This window comes from Theropithecus gelada, chromosome 1 (genome assembly GCF_003255815.1).
Source record: "Theropithecus gelada isolate Dixy chromosome 1, Tgel_1.0, whole genome shotgun sequence".
Lineage (NCBI taxonomy): Eukaryota > Metazoa > Chordata > Mammalia > Primates > Cercopithecidae > Theropithecus > Theropithecus gelada.
Window position 1 is genome coordinate 84,643,117 of NC_037668.1, and position 27,890 is coordinate 84,671,006.

The 27,890-nt window shown below is 35.5% G+C and overlaps 1 protein-coding gene across 1 annotated transcript in view; it reads right to left on the minus strand.

Moving 5' to 3' along the window:
* Positions 1 to 859: 859 nt before the first annotated feature.
* FYB2 (FYN binding protein 2) overlaps positions 860 to 27,890 on the minus strand; it is a gene marked incomplete at its 5' end in the record, with an annotated part of 73,427 nt that continues 46,396 nt past the window's right edge. The window contains 11 exon segments of the mRNA XM_025402278.1: positions 860 to 1,683; positions 2,013 to 2,046; positions 2,151 to 2,307; positions 5,568 to 5,661; positions 8,253 to 8,339; positions 13,667 to 13,727; positions 15,242 to 15,270; positions 17,331 to 17,429; positions 19,964 to 20,027; positions 21,828 to 21,868; positions 21,954 to 22,068. Coding sequence (XP_025258063.1) covers positions 1,662 to 1,683; positions 2,013 to 2,046; positions 2,151 to 2,307; positions 5,568 to 5,661; positions 8,253 to 8,339; positions 13,667 to 13,727; positions 15,242 to 15,270; positions 17,331 to 17,429; positions 19,964 to 20,027; positions 21,828 to 21,868; positions 21,954 to 22,068 — 803 coding nt within the window.

A 27,890-nucleotide genomic window follows, 5' to 3' on the forward strand; every position in this document is an offset into this window, starting at 1 on the left:
ATTCTCTTTTACCTCTGTAATACCTCTAATGGGGCTCCTGTACCATATATTTCTGTTGCTGCTGTCTTAAGGTATAATGCCTTTTGCCTAGAATATTGCAAAAACAATTCACCTCTCCTTTATTATCCATATTGGTGATTGCTTCCCATCCCCCAAATATCTGGCATTTTCTTCCTATCCCCCAAATAACTAACATTTTTTTCCTGCTTAACCCTTAAATGACTCCTTAATCTCTAGAGGAAAAGGTACAAGTGAAGTCTGTCACATTCTAGCCCCACTTTGCCCCATTGCAAGCAGCTCTTGCCATTTCCCACCAGACATTCTCCACTCCATTTACTATGAATTTCTTCATAATCACCAAAGCGAGCATGGATCTTCCATCTCTGTGCCTTGTCTAATAAATAAACATATTTAAAGACCAAGCTTCAGTGTTACCTTCTCTGTAAAACATTTTTTAATCCTTTAGCTGTTCCATTGATATCTTGTTTAATTATGTTATTTGTAATAATCTCTACAGATTTCCTTCTCTAAAGTCTGAACTTTTTGAATATCTTTGATTCGTGTCTTTTAGAATAAGCTTGGCCTTTATTGGCAAATGTCATTTGGAACATGCAAAGGAAAATAAAAGAACCTAGAAGCTTAAAAAGTGGCCTCAATATAAAGAACAAGGCCATGGAAACAAATTCCATCACACTTGTGAAGGCCAGAATCACCCTGCTTAAAGAACTGAGTGAAATTCTTCAGTTTTTCTGTGCTGAAAAAGCCACTTAAAAATTTGAAACTGTTAAATGCATATGTAGAATTTATTTCTCTTGACATGCAGTGCACCCCATTTAAAAAATGGAATAGATATTACAGCTCAGTTTTTAAATTTTTATTTAATTCCATATAAATGAAAGTACATATGAATGCTATTAGTTGAATAGTTATTTGGGCATAGACAAAATAATGACAATTGTTCTTATTTTGGACAAAAAGATGTTTTAAAGTAAGACAGCATATATATTATTTTGTTAAGTACATTTGGGCACTTCTTAAAATGATGGGTGAATTTAGGAATAAATTATTTTCTGGGAAACTATTCCCAAAAGAAACCAATGTGGAACAGTATTCATATGAGTTTATTTTTGTGATAAAGTAAAAGGACATTTATACCTTTTTAAAGACTGAGTCATAATTAAGATTATACCTTAAACTTGAGTATTTAAAAGACCTTGGTTACACTGTTTACTGTTCAGAATTAAATTATACCAAATTTGAATGCACAACATCTAGAAATTACAAACGCTCGTGTGCTAATATTAGAAGCAAACCAACCATCTGCACAACTGACTAGGTGCCATAAGGCATGATTTCTAACTTTGGATATGGCTCATTAAATAAGTGCTCAAATGCTAACACATACTGTTTCACATTCTCTTGAACTGGCAGTGAAGTAGATACTGAAATAGACATTGAAAGATAACCTTTTAGGAGTAAAACCAACATCTACATGTTGAGGATTTGTTTTTATTTTTCTCTTTTAAGTTCAGAACGAAAGTTTCCACAGATTCCACCATCTCTAAAATTTTGACATGTAAACTGAAACTGATGTAAGGCAGGACTAGGATCTTAGGACTAGTTCTCCCTTGTGCAGTCCGTAACATTTGATCGTGATCTTTCTAAGGTGACCAACTTTGATGCCTGAGAAAAAAGAAAAATATGCAAACATTTAAAAATATAGGACAATGAAACAGTTGAGTGGGAGATTTCTAGGGAATTTCTGATCTAGTTTAATATGTTTGTGTTCTTTTAAAATGTTGATAAAGCTGTGTAGAGAAGTTTGATAGCATAGTCACAAGAGACAATAATAAAGTATCTTCCAATATGATCCTTATAGAATAGGGTACTGCATGTCTAATTTTTAAAACTTATCCTGAATTTCAATAGATTCAGTAGTCTTCTCTTGAGACTAATGTATACAACAAGGTATTAGGAACTCATGATTTAAAGTACAAAATCAAACAGCTTACTTGAAATCTAGATGTTCAATGAGCACATATCCATCTATAGAAAGAAAAATCACCGTTAATTTGAAAGTTATAGAGAAAATGCTTTAAAATTTTTTTTAAAACAATGAAATGTTATGAAAAATAAGCAAATAAACTTACATTTGCCTTTAGAATTACGACATATCACTAGATTTTGTTCGGTGGTATCAATGACTTCCAGTTCTTCTCCAGGACTTATTGGCAAATCAAATATTCCATTTCTTGAATTATTGGAACAGGCCACTGCTGTGTTGATGACAATAATCTCTTTATTGTACTGAAATGAGAAATTACTAATCAGACCATTCTTGCATAGTTATTTTTCATAACAAAACTAATGGAGGATATAATATAGTAACCTCAAAATAAACTCCAGATACTATTGACTAGTTAAATAACACATATGGGAATAGAAAATAGGAAGGTATACAGTTAAAGGAAAGTCATTTAAGAAAATAATAGTAAAATGGTGCAATCTCACATTTGTTTGGTATGATTATATTTTCGAAGTATTTTCAGAACCATTATTATTTTTTTTCTCTCAAATCTTTTTTTTTTAATTATTATTTTTAGTTACGGGGTACATGTGCAGGATGTGCAGGTTTGTTACATAGGTAAATGTGTGCCATAGTGGTTTACTGCACCTATCAACCCATCACCTAGGTATTAAGCCCAGCATGCATTAACCATCCTTTCTAATACTCTCCCTCCCCATACCCTATCCCCAGACAGACCCCAGTGTGTGCACAACCATTACTTAATTGTACTAGAATGAGCCCTGCTGGATGAGGTTGTAACGTAGGTATGAATTAAGCACCATGGATGGTAGTTAACTGTTCCATTACTAAAACTTCTGTGTAGTGCCTTAAAGTTTATAATATTCTTACATACCTATCATTTCTAGATGACACTCTTTCCATGCTTTTTCTCTGTGTGAGCTTATGTATTCTTATATATAGCTATACTACATGTTATTTTAAAGTAGTGGGAATTGGCTGTACCCAGTTGGGGGCAATTCCCATTCTCCTTTTGTATTCACGGGCAGGCAGGCATTTTGTTAAAAACTCCTGAGAAATTCAAGTCCTGACCTTGGGAATCTTTTCCTGACATACTGACCTATACATCTGCAGCACATCACCTTCTAATGCACCGAAATCTGTTGACCACAAACAGAGAGTTCCAGAATACATAGCTTAGATTACAGGTACCTACTTCTCCAAATTAGTGTGACCAAATATCTCCTTTTGCCCAGGATATTGTCTGTTTATAACTAATATGTCTATCTATAACTATTTATTATTATGATTAAGAGTTCCTCCTCCCACTCTTAGAAGTGTCCTGTGTTTGGATGATAAATTACAAGATCAACCTATAACAAATGAGATCAGATCTACAAGATAGATTTTTTCCTTTACTTAACAAAACAATCGCTTCCTTACTGGCTTTTTTATCCTTTACAGGCCATTGCTCACTGTGAATTCATAGTGATTTCTTAAAATACAGATCTAATTAGGTCACCTTTCTATTTATAAAGTTCTAAAAACTCCTTATTGCTTTCAGGATGAGATCCACACTGCTTAGCTTGACATTCGGGCTCCTTTGTATGCTGCCATTCTCCATCCCTCTATCTTTGTCTTCTTTACTGAAGCTGCATCAAGCTACATGACAATCCTTGAATACATGCTGTTTACTTGAAATACTCTTCCTTCTCTTAACCACTTCACATGAAAACTGTTATGACTGCCATATATAATTTACTGTCTCTTAACTATACTTGATATCTATTCCTATTATATAATTTAATAAACATACTGTCTTATCAAGTGAAAATAGTAGACAGTCTTATTCATCTTTGTACCCTCAGTGCCTGGCACAAATGAGTTATCCAATGTTTTATGATTTGAGCTGGATAAAAATTATTGAAATGGCCTATCAAGGAAACCCACTACAGGTAATAAGAACGGAATTATACACATATACAGGAAATGGAATATCTTTCCCACATGAAACAATCAAAAACACATGGAGAGGGAAAAAAGGATTGGATGGAACATAAGGGTCTTTTCAACAAGTGATTGCCTCATGGTTGTTTTTCAATTAATCAAATAACATCAGGGTTGTAGTAGATAATAACATATCACAATTTCTAGATATAGTAACCCCAATCAGCTTTGGTTCAAACAGGAATTATCAGTGATTATGAGAGATTTGTGTATATTCCTATTTTAGTTCAATTTAAAAAATATTTTATGCGTGTTTACAAAATGCTAAGCAACCTTATTCTGCTCTGCACATGGATATAAACATATATAAAATAACCTTTGTCCTCTAGGAGCTCATAGTTTAATATGATGAACATGTTATTCCAATTTTGTAAATGTGTGATAAGCTAGAGATTGCTCAAGTATATAAGTAAACGGAAGAAGAGTAATTTATTTAATTAGAAGATTTGGGTAAGTCTTCCTGGAGAAGAGGAGATCGCTCGACTGGAGCTTGATAAATGAATAAGAGCTAGTCAGATGGAGAAAAGTTCAAAGCTGTACCAGATAGTTGGAATAGACCAAGGAAGCACTTAGAGGGATGAAATAGCAAGACAAAGATAGAGGTGGAGGTTCATTCAAGGGACAGAACTATGAGCAGTTTGTTGCCAAAGCAGAAAGTGCAACGCAAAGAGTGGCAAGAGATAAAGCCAGGAAGATATGCAAAGGTCAGGACATAAAGAGCTTTCTGTGTCATGTTAGGAAGCCTAAACTTTAAACATTTTGCAAGGGGGAATTTTTGAAAAATTTTAGGCTGTATAGTGACTTAGATAAATTTTATGAGGAGGATGAACACTTTGCCTCTCTCAATCCAGTGTCTAGCACATGGAAGGTGCTCAGTATGTTTCATAGTTAATAATCGTCACTTTGACAATATATGAAATCAGGGAAGGTTGAGCTTTAGAATAATGAAGAAATGTTCCATGGACTGTTAATAACAGAATAAGAAGGCAGAGAGCTTCGGATGCTGCGTCATTCATTTGTTCATTTTGTTATTCATTTGCTTGTTTATTTAGGCATTCATTTACCAAACACTGTCTGTACAGTTTTATGTCAGGCCCTGGGGAACAAACCTGAATGAGACAGGGTTTCTTTCTCAAAAAGCACTCAAGAGATTAATTAGTTCAAGATTCACACACACACACACACAAATGCTTTAATACAACAAATCAGTGTTATAACAGACATGTGTAAAATAGATATACAAAATGTGCTGAAGGAGTAACAACCTGGACGAGATAGGGAGGAGTGGGTGACATTTGAACAGAGCCTTCAAGAACAACTTAGTAGTTTTTCCAGGAAGAAGGAATAGCATGTACAGACATAAAAATATAGAAATGTATCAGGAAAAAATAGGAATGAAATGCTGGCTTTTTGTGTCAAAGATAATATCTGTATCTCAGAGAGGCAAAGGCACAGCATACTTACAGATTTTTTTTTTAAATGAAAGCTCCAAGCTGTTAATATTGCTAATTTTTACCTTGAGAAGAGAACGTACCTTAAACCTTTCTCTAAATAGTTTTTCTTCTCTTTTCATTCTGTTCTTTTCTAAGTTTTGCTTCTTGGTTTTGAAGAAACTTCTAGGAGAGAAACTAGCAAGAAATGTGCAGGTAGGGTAAAATGTACTATAATAAAACTCTTAAGTTGCTGAGTCTACAAAGTCACTTCATTTCAGGACAAATTCAGGTATAGTTTTTTGTGTGCATAATTTACATAAAATAATACATATGCAAAGTCATGCATCTGTATTTGTGTATATGTACACACACATATGTAGGTTCATAATACAAATACACACACATATTTCCATTAGAGCAAATTGTCAAACAAGTGATCAGGGTAATACCAATTGCTTTTCCCCACAATTAAAAAATATTTTTGATGGCAAGATAATAACGGGATAAAATCACATTGGTTAAACAAATGAAGGTACATAAGAAACTTGTCTGAATGAGACTTAGAGATATAACTTTTTTTTTGTTTTGTGTTTTTTTTTTAATTTTAGGAAATTTACATATGTTCCCATTCACCTTCAGATTATTTAATGGAAACCAGTAAGAATGAGTAAGCAGTTTACTTTGTGTGGTTTTCTAAGTTGTTAAGCCTAATTGGAGATCACAAATCTACATGGTTCAATCGAAGAGCTCTCCAGTTTGCTGAATGTTTTGGAGGATGAATACCATTAAGAAAATAAAGAAAGATGCCACAAAACATGTGCAAGAATTTCAGCACATAAAAGTAAATAACGCTACAGAAGAAACTGATTATACTCTTAGTCCTCCCTCTTGCTCTTCACGTGAGATTTGTTTCTTCTTTTTAGCAGTTTAATGTATTGACAGAAGTAAAAAAGTCAACCAAATCCTGTCAGTTTTATTCCATCATCTGCCCATTTCCCTACACATTACAATGTCTACTTGGGTCATCTTAGAAAGTAGGTTATCCTTTTCATGCCGTTATACCTGAGATACTGCTATGGTTTGGATATTTGACTCCTCCAAACCTCATGTTGACATTTGAGCCCTAATGTTGGAGGTGGGGCCTAATGGGAGATGTTTATGTCATGGGGTTTTTTTCCCTCATGAATGGCTAGCTGCTGTCCTCTTGGTAATGAGTGAGTTACCACTGTCATAGTTTCCTGGAGCCTGGCATCTCATTTGTTAAAATGAGCCTGGTACCTCACTTGTCTCTCTTGCTTCCTTTCTAGCCCTGTGATCTCTGCACATTCTCCTTCACCTTCTGCCATGAGTGGAAGCAGCCTGAGGCCTTCACCAGAAGCAGATGCCAATGTCATGCTTCTTGTACAGTCTACAGAACCATGAGCTAAATAAACCTCTTTTATTTATAAATTTCCCAGCCTCCGGTGTTCCTTTATAGCAACACAAATAGGCTAAGACACATACCTTTGCTCAACTTCTCTTTAAACTTACCATTGTCTTTGATTGATAAAAGAATAATAAAAGAGTTGAACTAATATAGAAAACATTTCTTCCTTACTGGTAGAATACGTTATGGTCGAAATCATTTTAAAAAGTTCAAAGAGCACATAGAAATTGATACAGAAATAATTACCCTTACTGTAACATTTTCTAATTTACTTGGTTCAAAATAAAAGTATACTGTTATATCACTCTGTTGTAAAAAAATAAAAATAAAAAGGCACTGGAAAATTGTTTCCTAAGTAGCCTTATTTGTAGTTATCAACATACTAAAAAGCTTTCTGGGAGGCAGATCAAAAATGTTACTAATAGTTCCTCTCTTGGAATTCTGTTTTGTTATGCTGTGCAAATGTATGTAAAAGTATGAAGTTTAAGATAGAAAGTTTCTTTTCTAGTCTGTTAATACATCTTTCCAACCTGAGAAAAATAAATTACATCAAGTCTGAACCTAAAGAAAATAAACGTACGAGAAGGACCATCCAATGCCATCCTCTGAGTCTCAGACACTAATGTCTGGTTTCCTCTGGTGCACCCCAGTAGGACTTTTCTAACAGGTTTCCCAGAGCACACAGACTACACAATGTTCACATCTCAGTGACTATTTAGACAAATATTTCCCCAAGTCATTTGTTAAAAAAGTACCTCATATCCTGCCTCATGTCCTAGCAATTGAGATGGGATCAGAGAGCAGTAAGAAACCACCTGCCTCAGTAAAAACATCCTCTCACAACCGCTTGGGAACTTGAATCACATGAATGCAGGTTAGATCTTGACTCAGTAAAACATTTTAAACTTCTAACACTCATTATAGTCATAACTAGAATTATATTTTAGGGAAATCAGTGTCACTATATGATACCTGGTTTGTTTTTTTCTCAAAGTTACATTTAAGTTCTAATTGGTGTTTCATTTACATGATATCTTATAAGGGGAAGTTCTTACAACCTAAAAGAAGACTAGAAATTTGTCATTGTTTGAAAATGGTTAACTTGAAATCTTTTCTCACTTCCTATCCACCAAAAGCAGGGAGGAGGAGGATGAAGATACATGTGTATGACACTTAATATTTTTATATTCTTTGTCCCTTTTAATCCTCTCAGCTGTACTATGATGTAGATGTTGTCATTTTCATTTTGTAGATGAAAAAGCTGAGAATCAAATTTCATTACTTATCTAAAGCCACACAGCTGGTAAGAGGTATAAATTGCTGCAGATAACCTATAATATAAGTGCCTCTGTGTTCCCACCTTTCTGATTCTTCAGCACCGTTTTTCTCTTTTTTTTCCTTCGGTGTCAGAAACTTGGGTTTCCACATTTTCAGTTTATCTTCATCTCTGAGGAGAAATATATTTTGAGCAAGTAAATTAAGACTGACTTATACATTCGTGGAACCATCAACACTTCATAGGCAATTATGTTTTACAAAAAATTAAAAAGCCATCTAGAAATATATTTTGATAGTCCATGGAAAGGCCATATAGTAAATATTTTAGGCTTTGCAGCCATATTATCTCTACGGCAACTCTTCAACTCTACTGTTGCAACTTTATACACAGAAACAAGTGGCAGGCCATATTTGGTCCTCCGGCCATAGTTTGCTGACCCGTGATGTGTCATAATCCAAATTTGAAACCAGATGCAAGAGATCAGCCTGCTTATAATCACATTTCATCTCCTTTATAAGCCTCAGGGGTTTTTTTGGTCTCTAAAATGTGAATAATGTAACTGAACTCCATTGTGAAACAAGGCTAAGCCAACTAGCATGTAACATTAGTGATTCCAGGCAAAAGAAGATGCAGGGAAGGGAGAAGGTATTTATTATAGAAGGAACTAGTACTTTTTAGCATCTATGTGTCAGGTCTTATGCTAAGCATCTTACATATGTTAACTCATTTGGTTTTCAAAGTAAGTATTGCAACAATCCTTTAAACCAATCACTCAAAGTTTTACAAGTGAAGAAACGGATGAGCAGAGAGAATGAAATGGATGGTCATAGTGGTATGACCACTTTGGAAAACAAGTTGGCATTTTCATATGAATTTGCATTCCCTATAATTGGCATTTTTCCCCTTCTAAGTATATCTTCTAGAAAAATTCCCGCACACATTCACAGGAGCCATAAATAAAATCAGAATATCTGTGGCAATATTATTTATAAGGGCCCCAATAGTTACCAACAATTGAATAGATAAATGAATTATGGTATATACATATAATGGAATACTATAGAACATTAAAATGAATGAAAGGAAAAATGAAAGATTATATTTGAATAAAAAAGTTACAGAACTCTGTATACACTGTCTCATTTTCATGATGTTCAAATCCCAAAGGAAATAATATTTGTTTCATATGTTTGTTAAAACTATATTTATTTTGAACAAGGAAATGAAAACACCAAATTTATGAGAACAGTTACCTTGAGGGAAGGGATACATGGTGTGTACAAGGAAAAGAGGCCAAGGTATTGGTTATGTTCTAGTTCTTAAGTCGAATGATGGGTTCAGGGCAATTTGTTTTACCATGTTTTACCATGCTTTACAAATTTTATTTTGATTTTTACAAATGATTTTTTAAGAAAAATAATTTATCCAGATTCACTGGTATGCACTTGTAGTTCCAGCTACTTGGGAGGCTGAGGTGAGAGGGCTGCTTGAGGCAGGAGGTCAAAGTGCAGTGTGCTATGATCACGCCTGTGAATAACCACGCCTGTGAATAACCACTGCATTTCAACCTGGGCAACATAGCAAGACTCCATCTCAAACAAAAGAGAAAAAGAACTTATTCTTTACCCTAATTTGATATTTCAGAGTTCTCTTCCATCTTATGCCAAATTACATTTCCTGCTTGTAACACCCCTTTCCTGATCATATACGCCTTATGGTCCAACAGAACTTTCCAAACACGTGTGTTTTCCATTTACAGTTGTCCACTCCCCCCTCTTGCTCCTCCCTTTTCTCTCATCTTCTTTTGCTCCCAGTCTTCACCTGTCAAAATGTTACCTGTCTTTCCTGTTTCAGCTTGGCACAAAGATTTCTGATCACCTAAATAACAGTAATGTCGACCTATTCTGAGCTTCCAGATTATCTTGCACATTTTTATAGCAGGTCCTTCTTTGTTAACTAATTTATCAAATTATGTTTTGGTATCAGACACGATACAGATATGAAAGTCACAGTCCCTACCTCAAAGAGTTCCCAGTCTAGCAGATAAGAAAATCAAGAAAACAGACCACTACAATTCTGAGAAAAATATCTTGATTAAAAAAAAGGGAGTACCTAACTTAAATAGATAAAGTTAGAGAGGGCTTCTTAGAAAAAGTAAAATCTGAATTCAATTTTAAATAATGAGGGATAAAATAGTCAGCAAAAAACATGGCAAAGTGTGTCACAGGTAGAACTATTCTTTTCTTCTTAAATTATCACCTTCTTGAAGAGGCTTTCCATAACTATCAATACTTTAAAACCCCTACCAGCACACACCCTATATCCACTGTCTTTCAAAATATCCTGTTTCAAAGCAACCAAATTCCAATGTGTAATTATAGACTAATGTTTTCATTAGTGTTGAAGTCTCCCATTATTATTGTGTGGGAGTCTAAGTCTCTTTGTAGGTCTCTAAGGACTTGCTTTATGAATCTGGGTGCTCCTGTATTGGGTGCATATATATTTAGGATAGTTAGCTTTTCTTGTTGAATTGATCCCTTTACAATAATGTAATGGCCTTCTTTGTCTCTTTTGATCTTTGTTGGTTTAAAGTCTGTTTTATCCGAGACTAGGATTGCAACCCTTGCTTTTTTCTTTTGCTTTCCATTTGCTTGGTAGATCTTCCTCCATCCCTTTATTTTGAGCCTATGTGTCTCTTTGCACACTAGACAGGTCTTCTGAATACAGCACACTGATGGGTCTTGACCCTTTATCCAGTTTGCCAGTCTGTGTCTTTGAAATAGCAAAGACTTGGAACCAACCCAAATGTCCATCAATGATAGACTAGATTAAGAAAATGTGGCACATATATGCCATGGAATACTATGCAGCCATAAAAAGGATGAGTTCATGCCCTTTGCAGAGACATGGATGAATCTGGAAACCATCATTCTCAGAAAACTATCACAAGGACAGAAAATGAAACACTGCCTGTTCTAACTCATGAACAATGAGAACACTTAGACACAGGGTGGGGAACATCACACACCAGGGCTTGTTGGTCAGTGTGGGCCTAGGAGAGGAATAGCATTAGGAGAAGTACCTAATGTAGATGATGAGTTGATGGATGCAGCAAACCAACATGGCACATGTATACCTATGTAACAAACCTGCACGTTGTGCACTTGTACCCTAGAACTTAAAGTATAATAAAAAAAAAATACAATGACCAATAAACATATTTTAAAATGTTCAACATCACTAATCACCAGGGAAATGCAAATCAAAACCACAATGAGGTATCATTTCATCCCTGTTAGGATGGCAATCATCAAAAAGACAAAAAATAACACACGCTGGCAAGGATGTGGAGTACAGGAAACCCTTCTTGATTCTTAGTGGGAATATCAATAGTACAGCACCTATGAATAACAGTATGGAGGTTCCTAAAAAACTACAAATAGAAATACCATATGATTCAGCAGTTCCATTGCTGGGTATTAATCCAAAGGAAATGAAATCATTATATCAAAGAGACATCTATGCTTCTATGTTTATTGCAGCACTATATGTGATAGCCAACATATGGAATCAACTTAGGTATCCAACATCAAATGAATGGTAAAGAAAATGTGATAAACATACACACGGCAGAGAACTATTCAGTCATAAAAAAGAATGAAATCATGTCATTCACAGCAACATGGATGGAAGTGGAGGACATTATGTTAAGTGAAATAAGCCAGGAATAAAAAGTTAAGCACCACATGTTCTCACTCATATATGGAAGCTAAAAAAGGTTGCTCTCATAGAAATAAAGAGTAGAACAGAGGATGCTAAAGGCTGGGAAAGTAGGGAATAGGGAGAGATTAGTTTAGGATACAATATACAGTGAGATATGATGAATATGTTCTAGTGTTCTATATCACTGATATGGTCAGGCTTTGTGTCTCCACCTAAACCTTACCTGAATTGTAATCCCCACGTGTCGAGGGAGGGAGGTGACTGGATCATGGGGGCAGTTTCCCACATAGTGTTCTCATGAGAGTGAATGAGTTCTCATGAATTCTGACGGCTTTATAAGGAGTTCTTCCCCCTTTACTTTCTCTTCTCTCTCTCACCTGCTGCCACGTAATATGTGCCTCTTCCCCTTCTGCCATGATTGTAAGTTTCCTGAGGCCTCACCAGCCACGCTGAACTATGAGTCAATTAAACTTCTTTCCTTTATTAATTACCCAGTCTCAGGTATTTCTTTATAGCAGTGTAAAAATGGACTAATACAACTACCATAGGATGACTATAGTTAACAATAATGTATTATATAGTTTTAAATAGCTAGAAGGGAGATATTGAATATTCTCAACACAAAGAAATGATAAATGTTTGATGATGAATATGCTAATTACCCTGATCTTATCACTATATATTTTATGTATTGAAACATCACTATGCACCTAGAAAATATGTACAATTATTATATGTCAACTTAAAAATAACATCAAATAATGAAGAAATAATAACAACATAGAAACCTAGGGAAAAACTAGTATTTTTTTTCCTTTGGAGGATGGCATGGTTCACAGTTTAAGATATAGAGAAGACAAATAAAATAAAGGCTTAAAAGTATCCATTGGGTTTAACAAAGGAGTTATTAGTGACCTTACCAAAAATAAGTTCAGTGGTATAATAGGAAACCTAATTGAAGTGATCAAGGAAAGATGAATCAAACATGAACAGAGGAGACTTTTATTTTTAACCAGTTGGTTAAGAGGAGAAGTATAAATAACAAGTGACTGGAGAGGTAGTATCAAACTTAAGGATGGCTTTTTTTTGGTTGTTTTGTGGTTTTGTTTGTTTGTTTGTTTTTTGTTTTTGAAACAGGGTCTGGCTCCATTGCCCAGGCTGGAGCCTAGTGGTGTGATCCTGGCTCACTACACCTCTGACTCAAAGGCTCCAGCCATCCTTACACCTCAGCCTCCTGAATAGCTAGGACTACAGGAATGTGCCACCATGCCTGGCTAGTTTAGTAGAGATGGGATTTTGCCATGCTGCCCAGGCTGGTCTTGAACTTCTGGACTGAGGCAATCCACCTACCTCGCCTCTCAAAGTGCTGGGATTACAGGCAAGAGCCACTGCATCCAGCCATCTTTTTTGATAAATTATAGTTATTTAGTCCTTGAATATGGAGGTTCTGTCACATAGTGCTTGCTATCCTCTATGTTGTCATATACATTGGAGATAATTTTTAAAATGTGTTAAAATGAGATTCAAGTCTAAATTCAAAAATGAAAATCAGAAACAGACTCAAAACCTCCAATGCCTTTTGTGGTCACCTACCACTGTTGGATCATATATGTTATTCAGTGTTTTCCCCTGTTAGTGAGAAGACTATCTCAAGTTGACTTTTCATTCAATCTCCAAGGATCTGAAAAGATGGTTCTGTGATCATAATTAAGAAAGCATCAGGAAATGGGTCAAATATCAGCAGGGATAACCAATAAGGTAAATTGACTTACTTTGACTCTTTTTCACTCAGGTCCACATCATCATAGATAATAACTTCCTGAGACTTAAGTTCTAGGGTCAAGACAGGATCAAAATAGTCCATTATTAAGCATGGTTTATATAAGCACTGGCTTTCCAAATTATACCCAATTACCTAATTATCCAGGTGCATCTTCGGGGCTGTTTTGGCAAAATCTGATCATAGAATACAAATAGAGTAGAAGAATCAAAGAATAAAAATACTCGCTATTTGGGAAGAAATTCAACTGAAAGATTAAAAAAAAGTTTGATGTCCCAGTATCTCAAAACATATATATTTATATTAATTTGATTTCACAAAGAGTTCCAGAAAAATGAGTTGCTCAAAGAATCATTTTTAGACTAAGTTCCCATCTTTCTGGAATTGAACAAATATGCTATACTGCTAGAATAGTGAGGTCTTTTCTTAACTCCTAGAGGGGAGAAACAGCTTAATAGAATAGTCATGTTGATTTTTCTTCCATGGTTTTTATTTCAAATCATTGGCCATTGTTCCTTTACAATAATCTTGCATAATGTTGAATCTGACTTAGTGCCATAATAATGATTAGGCATTTTCATTTTACAATATTCACATTCCTTGGCACTCTACATAGAATTACACGATTTTCAGGTGATTCACCACTGAACAAGTTTGAGACCTTCGGATATAATTATTCATAATTATTCACTCCCTTATTTTATTAAATACCTTTAAATGTGGGTGGGGATACAATGCGTGTCTATTCTAAGTCAGCTTTTTTCTTTTAAACATAGACCAAGGATATGTTGAGATGTGGGATTTTATCAGGTGTATATAATTGTCATTTGTTTTATCAGGTGTATATAATTGTCATTTGTTTTTTAGTTCAGCAAACTCATATTTACAAAATATAATATACATTTGAATTGTCAAGTTCAAGTGACATCCAGGTAGCCACATAGCTAGAACCGCTAAACAAAAATTAACAAAGAACAGAACACATGACCCTCTTTTATTGACAAATTCAATGTACTGAACGTGTATTGACAGCCTACTATGTGTCATGCACTGTGCTAATTTATGCACTATTATTTTAATGGAAAAGCAAACAACATTCCAATGCTCCATTCTCAATTCAGTTAGTTTGCTGGTGGCAATGTGATCATATTCAACTTATTATGTCTTAATTAGAATGAAGGATATCAAGTCCTTCAAAAGGCAGTATGGTAGAATGCAAAATGCATGAGTTTCATAGTCAGAGAGACTGGAATACAAACCCTGGATCACTTAAATATGGATGTAGGTTCTACAGCTTCTCTGAAAAGGGATGATAACATTTACTTCTCTGGGATTTTAAGAGGAACACATCTGCTCCAGGGCACGGTATATAGTAGGTACTTGAGAAACATTATTCATCTTCCCCAATGTAAAAAAAATACTTCTGTATGAAACATCTTCTTTGATTTTGGTAGATCAATTTTTCATCAAATGTGGGAATGCAGGAAGGGCTACCATTTCTCTTTCCCTGCCTCTGAATATATGAAAACTGAGTACTTTTGGTCAGCAATAAGCAAATGGCACTTACCTAAATCAGGCAGCAAAATGGAAAACGCACTGTTGATTGACAAAAGACACAAAAGAGTTAAGGAGAAAAAACATGTTCCGAAAGATGAGCTGACAGATCTCCAATAACATATTGATGACGCTGGATTGCCCTTCTTGCCCTGGTATTCTCTGACTCCAAGAAAAATGGTTTCTCTGGTATTAACAGATTCACAAGATGTGCACAGGATGTTATGAGAACACAAGGGAAACATAGATAATCCAGGTTTGGTAAGAGAAGTTCAAGGGAGGAATTCAAGCAGGGATAATATTTGATCGAATTTTGAGGGAAAACTAGAACTTTGAGAATAAAAGAAGGCTGGAGGAGGGCAGGTACATTCCAGACCATGGGAATGTCATGTTCAAAGCATGGAGGCATGAGACACCATGGCAGAGTGTGAGATCTATAGCTATGTGGATTGGATGGTAGTGAGAGTTGCTTTTAGTGAGAGACAGAACTAGAGAAGTAGAATGGGGACAGCTATGAAGTATTTACTTGCCAGGCTAAGGAACTGGATGTTTGTTCTAAATGTTGTATGTAGCCAACCAATAGTTTTGAGAGAAAGGTAATCAGATTTGCATCTTAAAAATATTAGCATTCTTATATGGCTCAAATATTACGGGACTGCACGTTATTGTGCCAATAATTTTCTCTCAGAAAACATCTAATTTGCTAAGGCCAGGGTCTGCCTTTGTGCATAGGGTCTTGTTGACCACAGAAGGTAAACTCCCTCTTCTTCCATATTAGGACTACAATTTATAAACCTCATGTTTTGTTGGGTCTCTTGGTAGATCTAGACCCAACTAACAGTTGGACTTAAAGTCACAAAACTCTGAAGCTTTATAATAAAAAGAACTTCAGGGTAGAACAACATAATTCCATCTCACTATAGGTAATGACCTTAGGCAAATTATTTTATCATCTTCTGCCCTCACAAAATAAAATCTCTATACCTTTATATCTACACAGATGTTCCCGGTCTTATAATGGTTTGACTTGCAATTTTTCTGCTTTACAGTGGTGTGAAAGCGATACGCATTCAGTAGAAACCTACTTCAAGTATCCTTAAGACCATTCTTTTTCCACTTTCAGTACAGTATTCGATAAATTACATGAGATACTCAACACTTTATTGCAGACAGGTTTTGTGTTAGATGATTTTGCCCAGCTGTAGACTGATGAAAGTATTCCAAGCATGTTTAAGATGGGCTAGGCTAAGTGATGATGTTTGGTAGATGTATTAAATGCACTTTTAACTTAACATATTTTAGAGTTGCAATGAGTTTATTGGGACATAACCCCATCATAAATTGAGGAGCACCGTAATGCCTACATCTATATCTATCTATTGCCTGCAAAGTGTCTCCAGAGTCCCCCTTCCATTATATACAAGAGAAAACTGGAATGCTGCGGGTATACAAAGGAAGTGATATGCCCATGGTTATACATGGAATAAATGGCAGAACTGGTACTAGAATCTAGAATCCAGGTTCCCCTCATATCTCTTTCTAGTGCTAGTGAGTTTGGAACCTCTCCCAAAACTGGCACTTAGCCTAGGTCATTTCAGAGGGTCTTTTCCAGGTCTGAGACCTTGCAATACACGAACTGTTCAGCTGAGCAGCTCATCTCCCCCTTCCACACATTGCTGCTCTCAAGGGAGATAAATTAAATATAGAACAGTAGACAGATAAAAACTACTGGGGCTTGTAGGGCCCCCAAAGCATAAAAGGACATGGTAAGTAACATAACGCTTAGCGGTAACAACAGGAACAGGATGTTAAGGATGATGAGGAAAGTTTCCCTTCTGGACTTCGCTTAAGATTTTCCCTCTACCCTCATTTTCAACCCTTTCTCTGCCATTTTTTCAAAGGAGCATGCCACTTTCTCATTAATTAGTCTCTGTGTATGTAATTCAATCAAAAACTCACAAGAAAGAGGCAGATGATAGCCAGATCCTTGGTTTTAGTTTCTGCTATCCCCTTCACTGTTTCTTAGACTGGATGGATAACATCAACCTGTGTATCTACCAGGTTAATCCCCTCATGGAAAGGGATTTAAAGGGACTTTTTACCTTAAGTTTTCTTTTGACTTGGTTTTCTTTATTTTAAATCTATCCTTTTCTTTCTTGAAGAATTGCTGCAGTCTTTTGAGTGCTTCTTTTCCATCTAAACTAAGAGGAATCACAGGATGTAAGTAACATGGCATTTAAGAGAGTACTAGAGATAGAGAAGGCTGTTGTATTATAAAATCAAATGCCACATGTTCTCACTTATAAGTGGGAGCTAAACAATAGGTATACATGGACATAAAGATGGAAATAACAGACACTGGGGACTCCAAAAAGGGAGAGGGTGGGAGGAAGAATGAGGGTTGGAAAGTTCCCTGTTGGGTACAATGTTCACTATTTGGGTAATGGGTACACTAGAAACCCATACCTCATCATTAGGCAATATATCTATGTATCAAACTTGCACATGTACCCCTGAGTCTATTAAAAAAATAAAGAACCAGAGGCTTTGGTTTCATGTCCAAAACACATCCCACTCAGGAAAGAGCAAGAAAATGCCTTATTGAATTATATGCTTTTCTTCTTTGTTTAGATGTGATACGAAGTAGCACACACCAGTCAACTATGAAGGGAGTAATTATATTTCAAGACAAACTACCGCAAGTGTCTCTATTTTGCAGATTTTATGAAGCAGTCCTCCCTTTAGAGGAAAAGATAACTCAGGGAAATGTAGTTTACAAACTGCACTAGAAATACGTTATAGAAAATCCTGGCTCAATTCCCACCTATGAGTGAGAACATGCAGTGTTTGGTTTTCTGTTCTTCGATAGTTTGCTGAGAATGATGGTTTCCAACTGCATCCATGTCCCAACAAAGGACACGAACTCATCCTTTTTTATGGCTGCATAGTATTCCATGGTGTATATGTGCCACATTTTCTTAATCCAGTCTGTCACTGATGGACATTTGGGTCGATTCCAAGTCTTTGCTATTGTGAATAGTGCTGCAATAAACATACGTGTGCATGTGTCTTTACAGCATCGTGATTTATAATCCTTTGGGTATATCCCCAGTAATGGGATGGCTGGGTCAAATGGTATTTCTAGTTCTAGATCCTTGAGGAATCACCACACTGTTTTCCACAATGGTTGAACTAGTTTACAGTCCCACCAACAGTGTAAAAGTGTTCCTATTTCTCCACATCCTCTCCAGCACCTGTTGTTTCCTGATTTTTTAATGATTGCCATTCTAACTGGTGTGAGATGGTATCACATTGTGGTTTTGATTTGCATTTCTCTGATGGCGAGTGATGATGAGCATTTTTTCATGTGTCTGTTGGCTATATGAGTCTTAACTATGACAAAATATACCTCTTTGGAGACCATCCAACCTAAATTCCCTGACCAGTCAACAACTCATACTTCTCCCTACTTTATATTCACCAGTATCTAAAATTTTGTCTATTTGTTTATTTCTTTATTGTTCGTCTTCCTTATCTAGACTGTGCACACTATGTGATCTGACTTCTTCAAACAGAGGCCTGACAGTATTGTTTAAACAATATAACTCAAAAAATTCAAATTAATTGGTATATGTCAAACATAATATCCCACAATTAGGGGATATACTTTACTCTCAATAAACATTAGAACATTAAAAAATAATGACCTAATATTATATCAAATTAAAAACATTTTATAGTCAATTCAAAAAAGGCAGTTATTCTTTACTTGCTCACTACCATGTAAGTGAATGAGAAAATAACAAATATAACAACAGGAAAAAATGCACCCACTTGGACAAAATCATCACATCACTCTTGAATATCTACTAGGCAAAACTGTAATAACAAAAATACTTTTCAAAAAACTAAAATGAGAAAATGTTTATACCCAAGACCTAAAAAAAAAAAAAAAAAAAAAAAAAAAGGAAATCCTGGCTCTTGAAATTCTTATCATTGATTTTTAATTTACTGAATAATACAGCAATAGTGATACATTGATTACCCAGCTGATAAGTACAATTCTGTCAAATATTCTTCTGGGGCTTTTAGGGGTAGAGTGAGGGAACGATATGCCCACCTCATGCTAACCAGCATGTCCAGTTCAGGGTCTCCTTTTTCCCCTTGAACCCTTAAATTCCTTGCTTTTGACCACTGCTGTTTTCTTTTCCACAACATGTCCTTAATAACTAAACTTGTCGAATAATACCCATCTGAACAAATTTTATTCTTGATAACCCTGGATCACTACATGTTGTATTAAGCCCAAATCCCAGAGATAGGCTTACTAACTTACAGAGACACAGGTAAGTCATAACCACTGATTTGTTCCTGGAAAAACAGCTATAGAATTGAAGCAAGTTTTATTAATATTTATGTCTCTTTTATTACTTATTTCCTAACCCAATATCAAAATCCTTTACTCTGGGAAATGGGTATTTCTCAAAAGTGAGAACAATGTGATTTAATATGTATAGTATATGATTGTACACAATTACAAGTATCCTGTTGATCACAATTGTAATGTTACAATAGGTTATCATAACTTTCAGTGTGAATCTTTCCTAAGAGATGATGATGGGAGTCGGGGGTGGCGGTGGGGCAGGGTGGAGGTGGGTTCTCATTTAAACTCTGGCTTTACTATACCAACGGGAAGTATCATTAGCCTACAAAGCCAAGAAAGAGAGAAACTCACTCTATCTTTGGGTAGTTGTTCTTTGTTTTGTAGACATCTTCATACATTTCTTCTCTGTTTTCTTCTGAAATTAAAAAACCCTACTTATATTCATTCCAATAGCAATAGTTCAGATTCATATTTAACAAAATTTTTTAGATACTTACTAGATGCTAGGTACTTTGATCTTTCTTTTGTTAAATAGGTTTTACTGAAACTCAGCCACACGTGTTTAAACGCATATGGTAAAAATACTGAAAATTCTATAAAAGTATGTATAAATGAAAATTAAGACTCATTTCCACCTGATTCCAAGTTTGAACTGCTTTAGTCAAAGACAGTTGGTTCTTCAATAGATTCCTTCCTTCCACCCTCCCTCCTTTCTCTATTTAATACATAATAATCAGAATTTACTAAGCATCAGGCATTGCGCTGAATGCCGGGGAAACCATGGAAAATGAGCTATATCTTGAATAATCTCTCCCTTCACAGCATGGCTTTGGCCTAGCCCAAAACATAAGCTTAACATACACAGATATACTTTAATTCAATCCTGAAACAGAGTCTAATGGAAAGAACTTTGAATTAAGGGTCAGGATTTTCAGGTTCAAAACTCAACTTTAACACACAATGATCTTAGAGGAGTCACTTCTCTATGTCTCAATTTTCTTTTTAAAATAAGTGTGCTGGGTTTAATGATATTTAAGGTTGTTTTTCCCTCTAAACTTCTGGAATTCTAAGAAGATCAATCAGAGTAACATTTGATTCTCTCTCCTCCATTGCTTTTTCTTTTTCTAAAATTTATTTTAAAATTGACAAATAATTATATACACTTATGATCTATAACATGTTTTGATAATTGTATACATAGTGGAATGACTAAGTCAAGCTAGTTAACATATTCATTACCTCACATACTTTCTCGTGGAGAGAATTAAAAAATCTACTCTCAGCAATTTTCAAGTATAAAATACTTTGTTATTAACTATAATCACTATGTTGTACTATAAACCTCCTGAAGGTACTTCTCCTAATTGAAATTTTGTATCCTTTGACCAACACCTCCCCATTACTTTTTCATTCATGAATTCATTCATTCAACAGATTCTTTTGAATATCTAACATGTACTTGGCATTATGCTAGGGGCTGGAGAAAATGGTATGTATAAAGAAGGTAATAATCTAGGAGGGGAGACATTAATTAAAAAGTCACATAAGAACAAAACTACCACTGCAACAAGTACTATGAAAAAGAAGTCCATGGTACTATGAGATTGTACACCAAGGAGAATATTCCCTGTGGAAATAATGATGGAACTGAGATTAGAAGATTAAGAGTTAGTGAAGCAAAGGGACCCAGGGGAGGAAAGAGGATTTCGGAAAGGGAGGGAGAAGCATATGAAAATACCCTGCTGTGAGAGCTTGGCAAATTATAGAAGCTAAAAGAAGGTCAGTATAACTGGGTCTCAAAGGTGAAGACTGAGTATAGTATGAGATGAGGCTCAAGAGGTCTGTAGGGGTAGGTTAGTCAAGGACTCTAGATCATGTCAGAAGTCAATCTTTAAAGTATTAGAAAGCCAAGAAAGTGTTTTAAGTAAAAACATTCTTATAATCAGACTTCCATTGTAAAAAATCAGGAAGGAAGTAAATTCACTTTTACATAAGAATGCTCTTACCAGCATCTTCACGTTCCTGATTCTAAATGCATTTATTAGCACATACCTTGGTATTGCTGTTAGCACATACCTTGATACTGCTTCTCTTAGCTTCTCACAAATTGGTATTATTAAAATATGAATAATTAAAAGATATCTTATCACTAATCAGTCATAGAAGTATTCTGCAATTCCTACTGGCAGCTTCAGAAATGTCTTCCTATACTTACCACTCTTTGAGGCAAATGAGCTACAGAAGTTTGGCTTCGGTCTACGGGAGAAAATAACAAAGACCATTTTTGTACCTTTAAAGTCTCATCACATTCATCTTGCTGAAAGACTGGAACGTTACTTACACCTCTTTCCTGGAGTACTCGACATCATCATATATCTCCTCAGAGATGGAACTTGGCTTAGAGACCCCTAGGTCTGGAGTTTCTTTAGTCGACTCCAAAACCTCCAGATACCCACCTGAAAGGAAACCAGAAACCCCCCCTGAAAAACATTTCATCAGCTGCCATCATAAAGTCATTCACACACATCACTGGCAATGCAAGCAAGCATAAGAAAAGGCAGATTAAATGGGCTCAAATTGGATTACAGTCTTGGTATGTATGATCCTTGGGCAAGCCACCTCACTTTGCAGTGCCTCAGTTATGATTCTCTGAAGTTGAGGATAATAATGCTAACACCGAATCATGTGGTTTTGGCAAGGATTAAATACATACTTAAAAAGGGTGCTGGTTACCTAGTAAACTAGTAACTCCCTTCTTTGATGGTTCTTCCTTTAATCCCTGACCTCAAACTTTGAAGTCTACCAGGGTACATCCCTGGGGCTTATCTCTCTACATCTAGATGATCTTATCCAGTCTTATGGCATTTCTTAAAGCAAAATTTCTCAGACAAGTTGATTGAGCACATATCAATATATAGTATTCATTAATTCATTCTGGAGTTAGCCAGAAGATAGTGTGCCAGGTTAACAAATGTAGAGGGATTGTTTGCACAGGTAGCTAAATGCAGATGCTGGCTTACTTCACAGAGTTGTAAACTTGTCAAAACCATAAAACTGCCACTTCTTTATCTGTTGGCATTGGTTAATATTTAGGGTATGGGTAATTCATAGCCATATTCAGATATGAACTACTAATCAGAAATAGAAAGTAATATACTTGAGAAATAAACAACAAGCACATTAACTTGTATCTATTAATTAAATGAACCAAGCAATAAGATTTTATCCTCTGACAAGAAGTCAGTGAGCATGTAGGCCCCAAACCATCTCAACAAATGTCAGCTCTTGGAGGCATAAGGTCCTGCTTTTTCTCAAGGAGTGATCAGTAAATTTCTCCAATACAAAATAAAGATGCTGAACACACAGTTGCTTCTTAGTCTGCAGCATTTTTTTTCCCTTCCTCAATCCTTCCTTTTGGCTGAAGCAAATGCAAAAGTTTATGGCTTCATTTTAAAAACACTGACGACTCTCAAATTTACATCTCCAATTTAGACATCTCTCATGAATTCCAGATACTTTATCAGCCTTCACACCATTTCCTTTTGGTTGTCTAAACATACTACATTCCAAACCAAACTCATAACTTCTCTCTGCAAGTTTGCTCTTCTTGAAGTTTATTCAATCTCATAAAAGGGGCAATTCCATCCTTTATGTTGCTCAGGCCCAAAACCTTGGAGACATCCTTGATTCATTTCTCTCTCATTTCTCACTTCTAATCCAAAGCCATCTGTCCACTATAGTTTCAAATTATATTCTGATTTCAAACACATCTCAGCAATTCCACCATAGTATCCTCCTCCAAGCTACCACCATTTCTCACCTAAATTATTGCAATAACCTCCTAACCGTTCTCCCCGATTTAGCTTACATTTTATTTTCAAGACAGAAGCCAGATGATTTTTTAAAATGCAAATCAGGTCATGCCTTTCTTGTACTTTCAAAGGCTTTCAGTGGTTTTAAAAATCTCATTTATGGTAAATGCTAAAGTTCTTGCAATGATCTACAGAAGTCCCTTATTATTTCTGTGACCCCATCTCCTACTATACTCTTCCTCAGTTACTCTGAGGCCACACTGGCCTCCTTGCAGCTCCTCCAGCGTATCTGGCCAACTTCTGCCTCAGGGATTTGCACTTTTTTTCTTTTCCTAGGTCGTTCATATCCTAGATACACATATGGCTCTCTTCCTCAGCTACTTAAGGTCTTTGAAGTCATCCATGAGCACTTTTTTTTTTTTTTTTTTTTTTGTTGAGACGGAGTCTCGCTCAGTCGCCCAGGCTGGAGTGCAGTGGTGCGATCTCGGCTCACTGCAAGCTCTGCCTCCCGGGTTCACGCCATTCCATGAGCACTTTAAAATGGCAACCTCTATCACCTTCATCTGCTTCCTTAATGCTCTTAGCTTGCTTTATTTTTTCATAGTATTTACTATTAATACCATTCAATGTAGATCTTTTATTATTTATTGCCTGTCTCCTCTGATCAGAAAGTAACCTCCGTGAGAAAAGGAATTTTTGCCTGTTTGCTGCTATATACCCCCATTTCCTAGAACAGTGCTGGGCACATAAAAAGCACTTAATATATTTGAATTTCGAATGATTTGAATGCATGTGTCTTCTCACTAGTGAATTTAGTGTATTACATTTATAGCGTCTACTGATATTTTAAAATTTATATCTATTATCTTAGTATATATTTTTATTTGTTCCATTTTTTTTCTTATCTTTGTCTGGCTAAAGTTTCTTCTTTTTCCGCCATTCTGTTTTCTTTTCTATTTGTTTTCTTTCATTTATCTTTTAATAGTTACCCACAAGAGTGACCACTGTCCTGACTTCTAATACCAGCAGTACTTATTTTTGAATGTTATAATAATGGAATAATTTAGTATGTACTTATGGTGCCGTCTACTTTCCTTCAATATTATGTTTGTGAGATTCATCCATAGTGTTGCAAATAGTTTTAATTTGTTGATTCCGATGACTTTATTCTATTATGTGAATTGGTTACCATTTATTTATCTATTCTACTTTTTATGGGCATTTGGACAGTTTCCAATTTGGGGCTATTACAAAAAGTTTTGCTACAAACGTTTTGTCTGTGTGTTTTGGTGCATTAAACTGTGTACTTACATTGGGATATATACATAAGTACGAAATTGCTAGGTCATAGGATATGCATATGTTCAACCTTAGTACTACCAAACAGTTTTCCAGAATGGTTGTCTCAGCTTACAGTCTCCACAGAGAATGAGAGTTTTAGTTGCTCCAGATCTTCACTAACACTTGATACTTTTAGTCTTTTCTATGGTAGACAATTTGGTGAGCAGAATTGAATCTTCATAGTGTATTTGCCCTTTGGATAGTCTCTTTGGGGAAGGGCCTGTTCAATATTTTTCTAATTTCACTACATTTCCTTTTTTAAAAATTGATTTCTAGTTTATATTTTCTGAATACCAAGCATTTATAGAAGATGTGTATTCCAAATATGAGTCATTTATCAAATATGTATATATTTGATATATAAATGGTATATGTAAATAATGCAAATATCTTCTCCTACACAGTGACTTACATTCTCACTCTTTTTAAATTTTTTTTTTTAATTTTACTTTAAGTTCTGAGATACCTGTGCAGAATGTGCAGGTTTGTTGTGCCATGGTGGTTTGCTGCACCAATCAACCCGTCATCTAGGTTTTAAGCCCCGCATGCACTAAGTATTTATCCTAATGCTCTCCATCCCCTTGCCTCCCACCCCCGACAGGCCCCAGTATGTGATGTTCCCTTCCCTGTGTCCATGTGTTCCTCACTGCTCAACTCCCACTTATGAGTGAGAATATGTAGTATTTGGTTTTTTCTTCCTATGTTAGTTTGCTGAGAATGATGGCTTCCAGCTTCATCCATGTCCTTGCAAAGGACATGAACTCATTCTTTTTTATGGCTGCATAAATTTCTCCATAGTATTCCATGGTATATTTGGCATAGTATTCCATGGTATATATGCGCCACATTTTCTTTATCCAGTCTATCATTGATGAGTTGTTTCCAAGTCTTTGCTATTGTAAATAGTGCTGCAATAAACATACGTGTGCATGTATCTTTATAGAATTATTTATAATTCTTTGGATATATACCCAGTAATGGGATTGCTGGGTCAAATGGTATTTCTGGTTCTAGATCCTTGAGGAATCACCACACTGTCTTCCACAATGGTTGAACTAATGTACACTCTGACTAACAGTGTAAAAGCATTCCTATTTCTCCACAGCCTCGCCAGCATCTGTTGTTTCCTGACTTTTTGATAATTGCCATTCTAACTGGCGTGAGATGGTATCTTATTGTGGTTTTGATTTGGATTTCTCTAATGATCAGTGATTAGGAGCTTTTTTTTCATGTTTGTTGGCTGCATAAATGTCTTCTTTTGAGAAGTGTCTGTTCATATCCTTTGCCCACTTTTTGATAGGGTTGTTTTTTCTTTGTAAATTTGTTTAAGTTCCTTGTAGATTCTGGATATTAGACCTTTGTCAGATGGATAGATTCCAAAAATTCCCTCTGATTCTGAAGGTTGCCTGTTCACTCTGATGATAGTTGCTTTTGCTGGCAGAAGCTCTTTAGTTTAATTTGACCCCATTTGTCAACTTTGGCTTCTTTTTTGCCATTGCTTTTGGTGTTTTAGACATGAAGTCCTTGTCCATGCCTATGTCCTGAATGGTATTGCCTAGGTTTTCTTCTTGGGTTTTTATGGTTTTAGTTTTTACATTTAAGTCTTTAATTCTTCTTGAGTTAATTTTTGTGTAAGGTATAAGGAAGGGGTCCAGTTTCTGTTTTCTGCATATGGCTAGCCAGTTTTCCCAGCACCATTTATTAAACAGGAAATCCTTTCCTCATTGCTTGTTTTTGTCAGGTTTGTCAAAGATCAGATGGTTGTAGACATGTGGTGTTACCTTCTCACTCTTTTAATGGTATATTTTAATGAATGTATCCTAGCTCTTCTAATTCTTTCAAGGCTAAAGCAAATTAATACCATTACTCTCTTCCCAAACAATTACCAACCTTAGGACACTTTAATCACCGTCTCAATATAAGCACTATGAATGTTCAATATTTTATAATATTTTAGACCTTCCTCAATTTGACATTATTTTCTTGCGTTAATGCTTTCGCTTAACTTTTTTTCTTGCATCCACAACTTTCTGTCTGTGATTATTTTCCTTCTGCCTGAAGTACATGCTTTAGAATTTCCTTCAGTGCATTTTAGCTGAACAATAAAATGTCCCAGTTTTTATTTGTCTGATAACATCTTATTTTTCTTTCATTTGTGAAAGACATTTTTATGAGACATAAAATTTCAGGTAGACATTTAATCTCTTTCAGCAAAACTATTCTCGTTACACACTCAGCAGTCAGAGAGAACTCAGCAGAGAGAACTCAGTAGTCAGAGCTCAATTTTTTTTTTTTTTCTTTTTGTAGGTGATTGGTTTTTCCCCTTTGTCTGTTTTTAAGGTCTTTTAAGATATTCTCTTACTCTTTAATGTTCTTCATTTTGCATGGCTAGGCATAGATTTCTGTTCTTTATCCTGCTTAAGAACCTTAGGGTTCCTGGTTCAAATTTATCTCTCTCAATAATTTTGGAAAATTCTCAGATAGTATCTGTTTTATCTATTATTTCCTCTTCCTCATTTTTCCAGTATCTGTTTATGGAATTCTGATTTTTCTGATTTTATTGCTATTTTAAGACTTCTCACTTTATCTTCCATGACTTTTATCTTCTCTTTTACTCTTTTTTTTTCAAATCATTTCCCCCTGTAGAATGAATTTTGGATAATTTCTTTAGATTTATCTTTTAGTTCACTAATTTTCTCTTCAACTGTAGGTAATGTGATATAAAATGCAATCACTGCATTTTATCAATTTATCAATTATTATTTTTTCCTTTTCAAATATTTTTAAAATATGGTTATTCCCTATTCATATTATTCTCTATTTTAAAAACATATTAAACACCTTATGTGTTATACCCGATGATTCTAATATCTGCAATATCTTGTAGGTTGGGTCTGCTATCTGTTCTGCTGGTTTTCCCTCACTGTGAGTTGTTTCCTTGTGCTTGGTTATTTTTGACTATCAGTTGTTAATATTTTAAAGAATATTTTGGGGGGCGGAGCAAGATGGCCGAATAGGAACAGCTCCAGTCTCCAACTCCCAGCGCGAGCGACACAGAAGACCGGTGATTTCTGCATTTTCAACTGAGGTCCTGGGTTCATCTCACTGGGGAGTGCCGGACGATC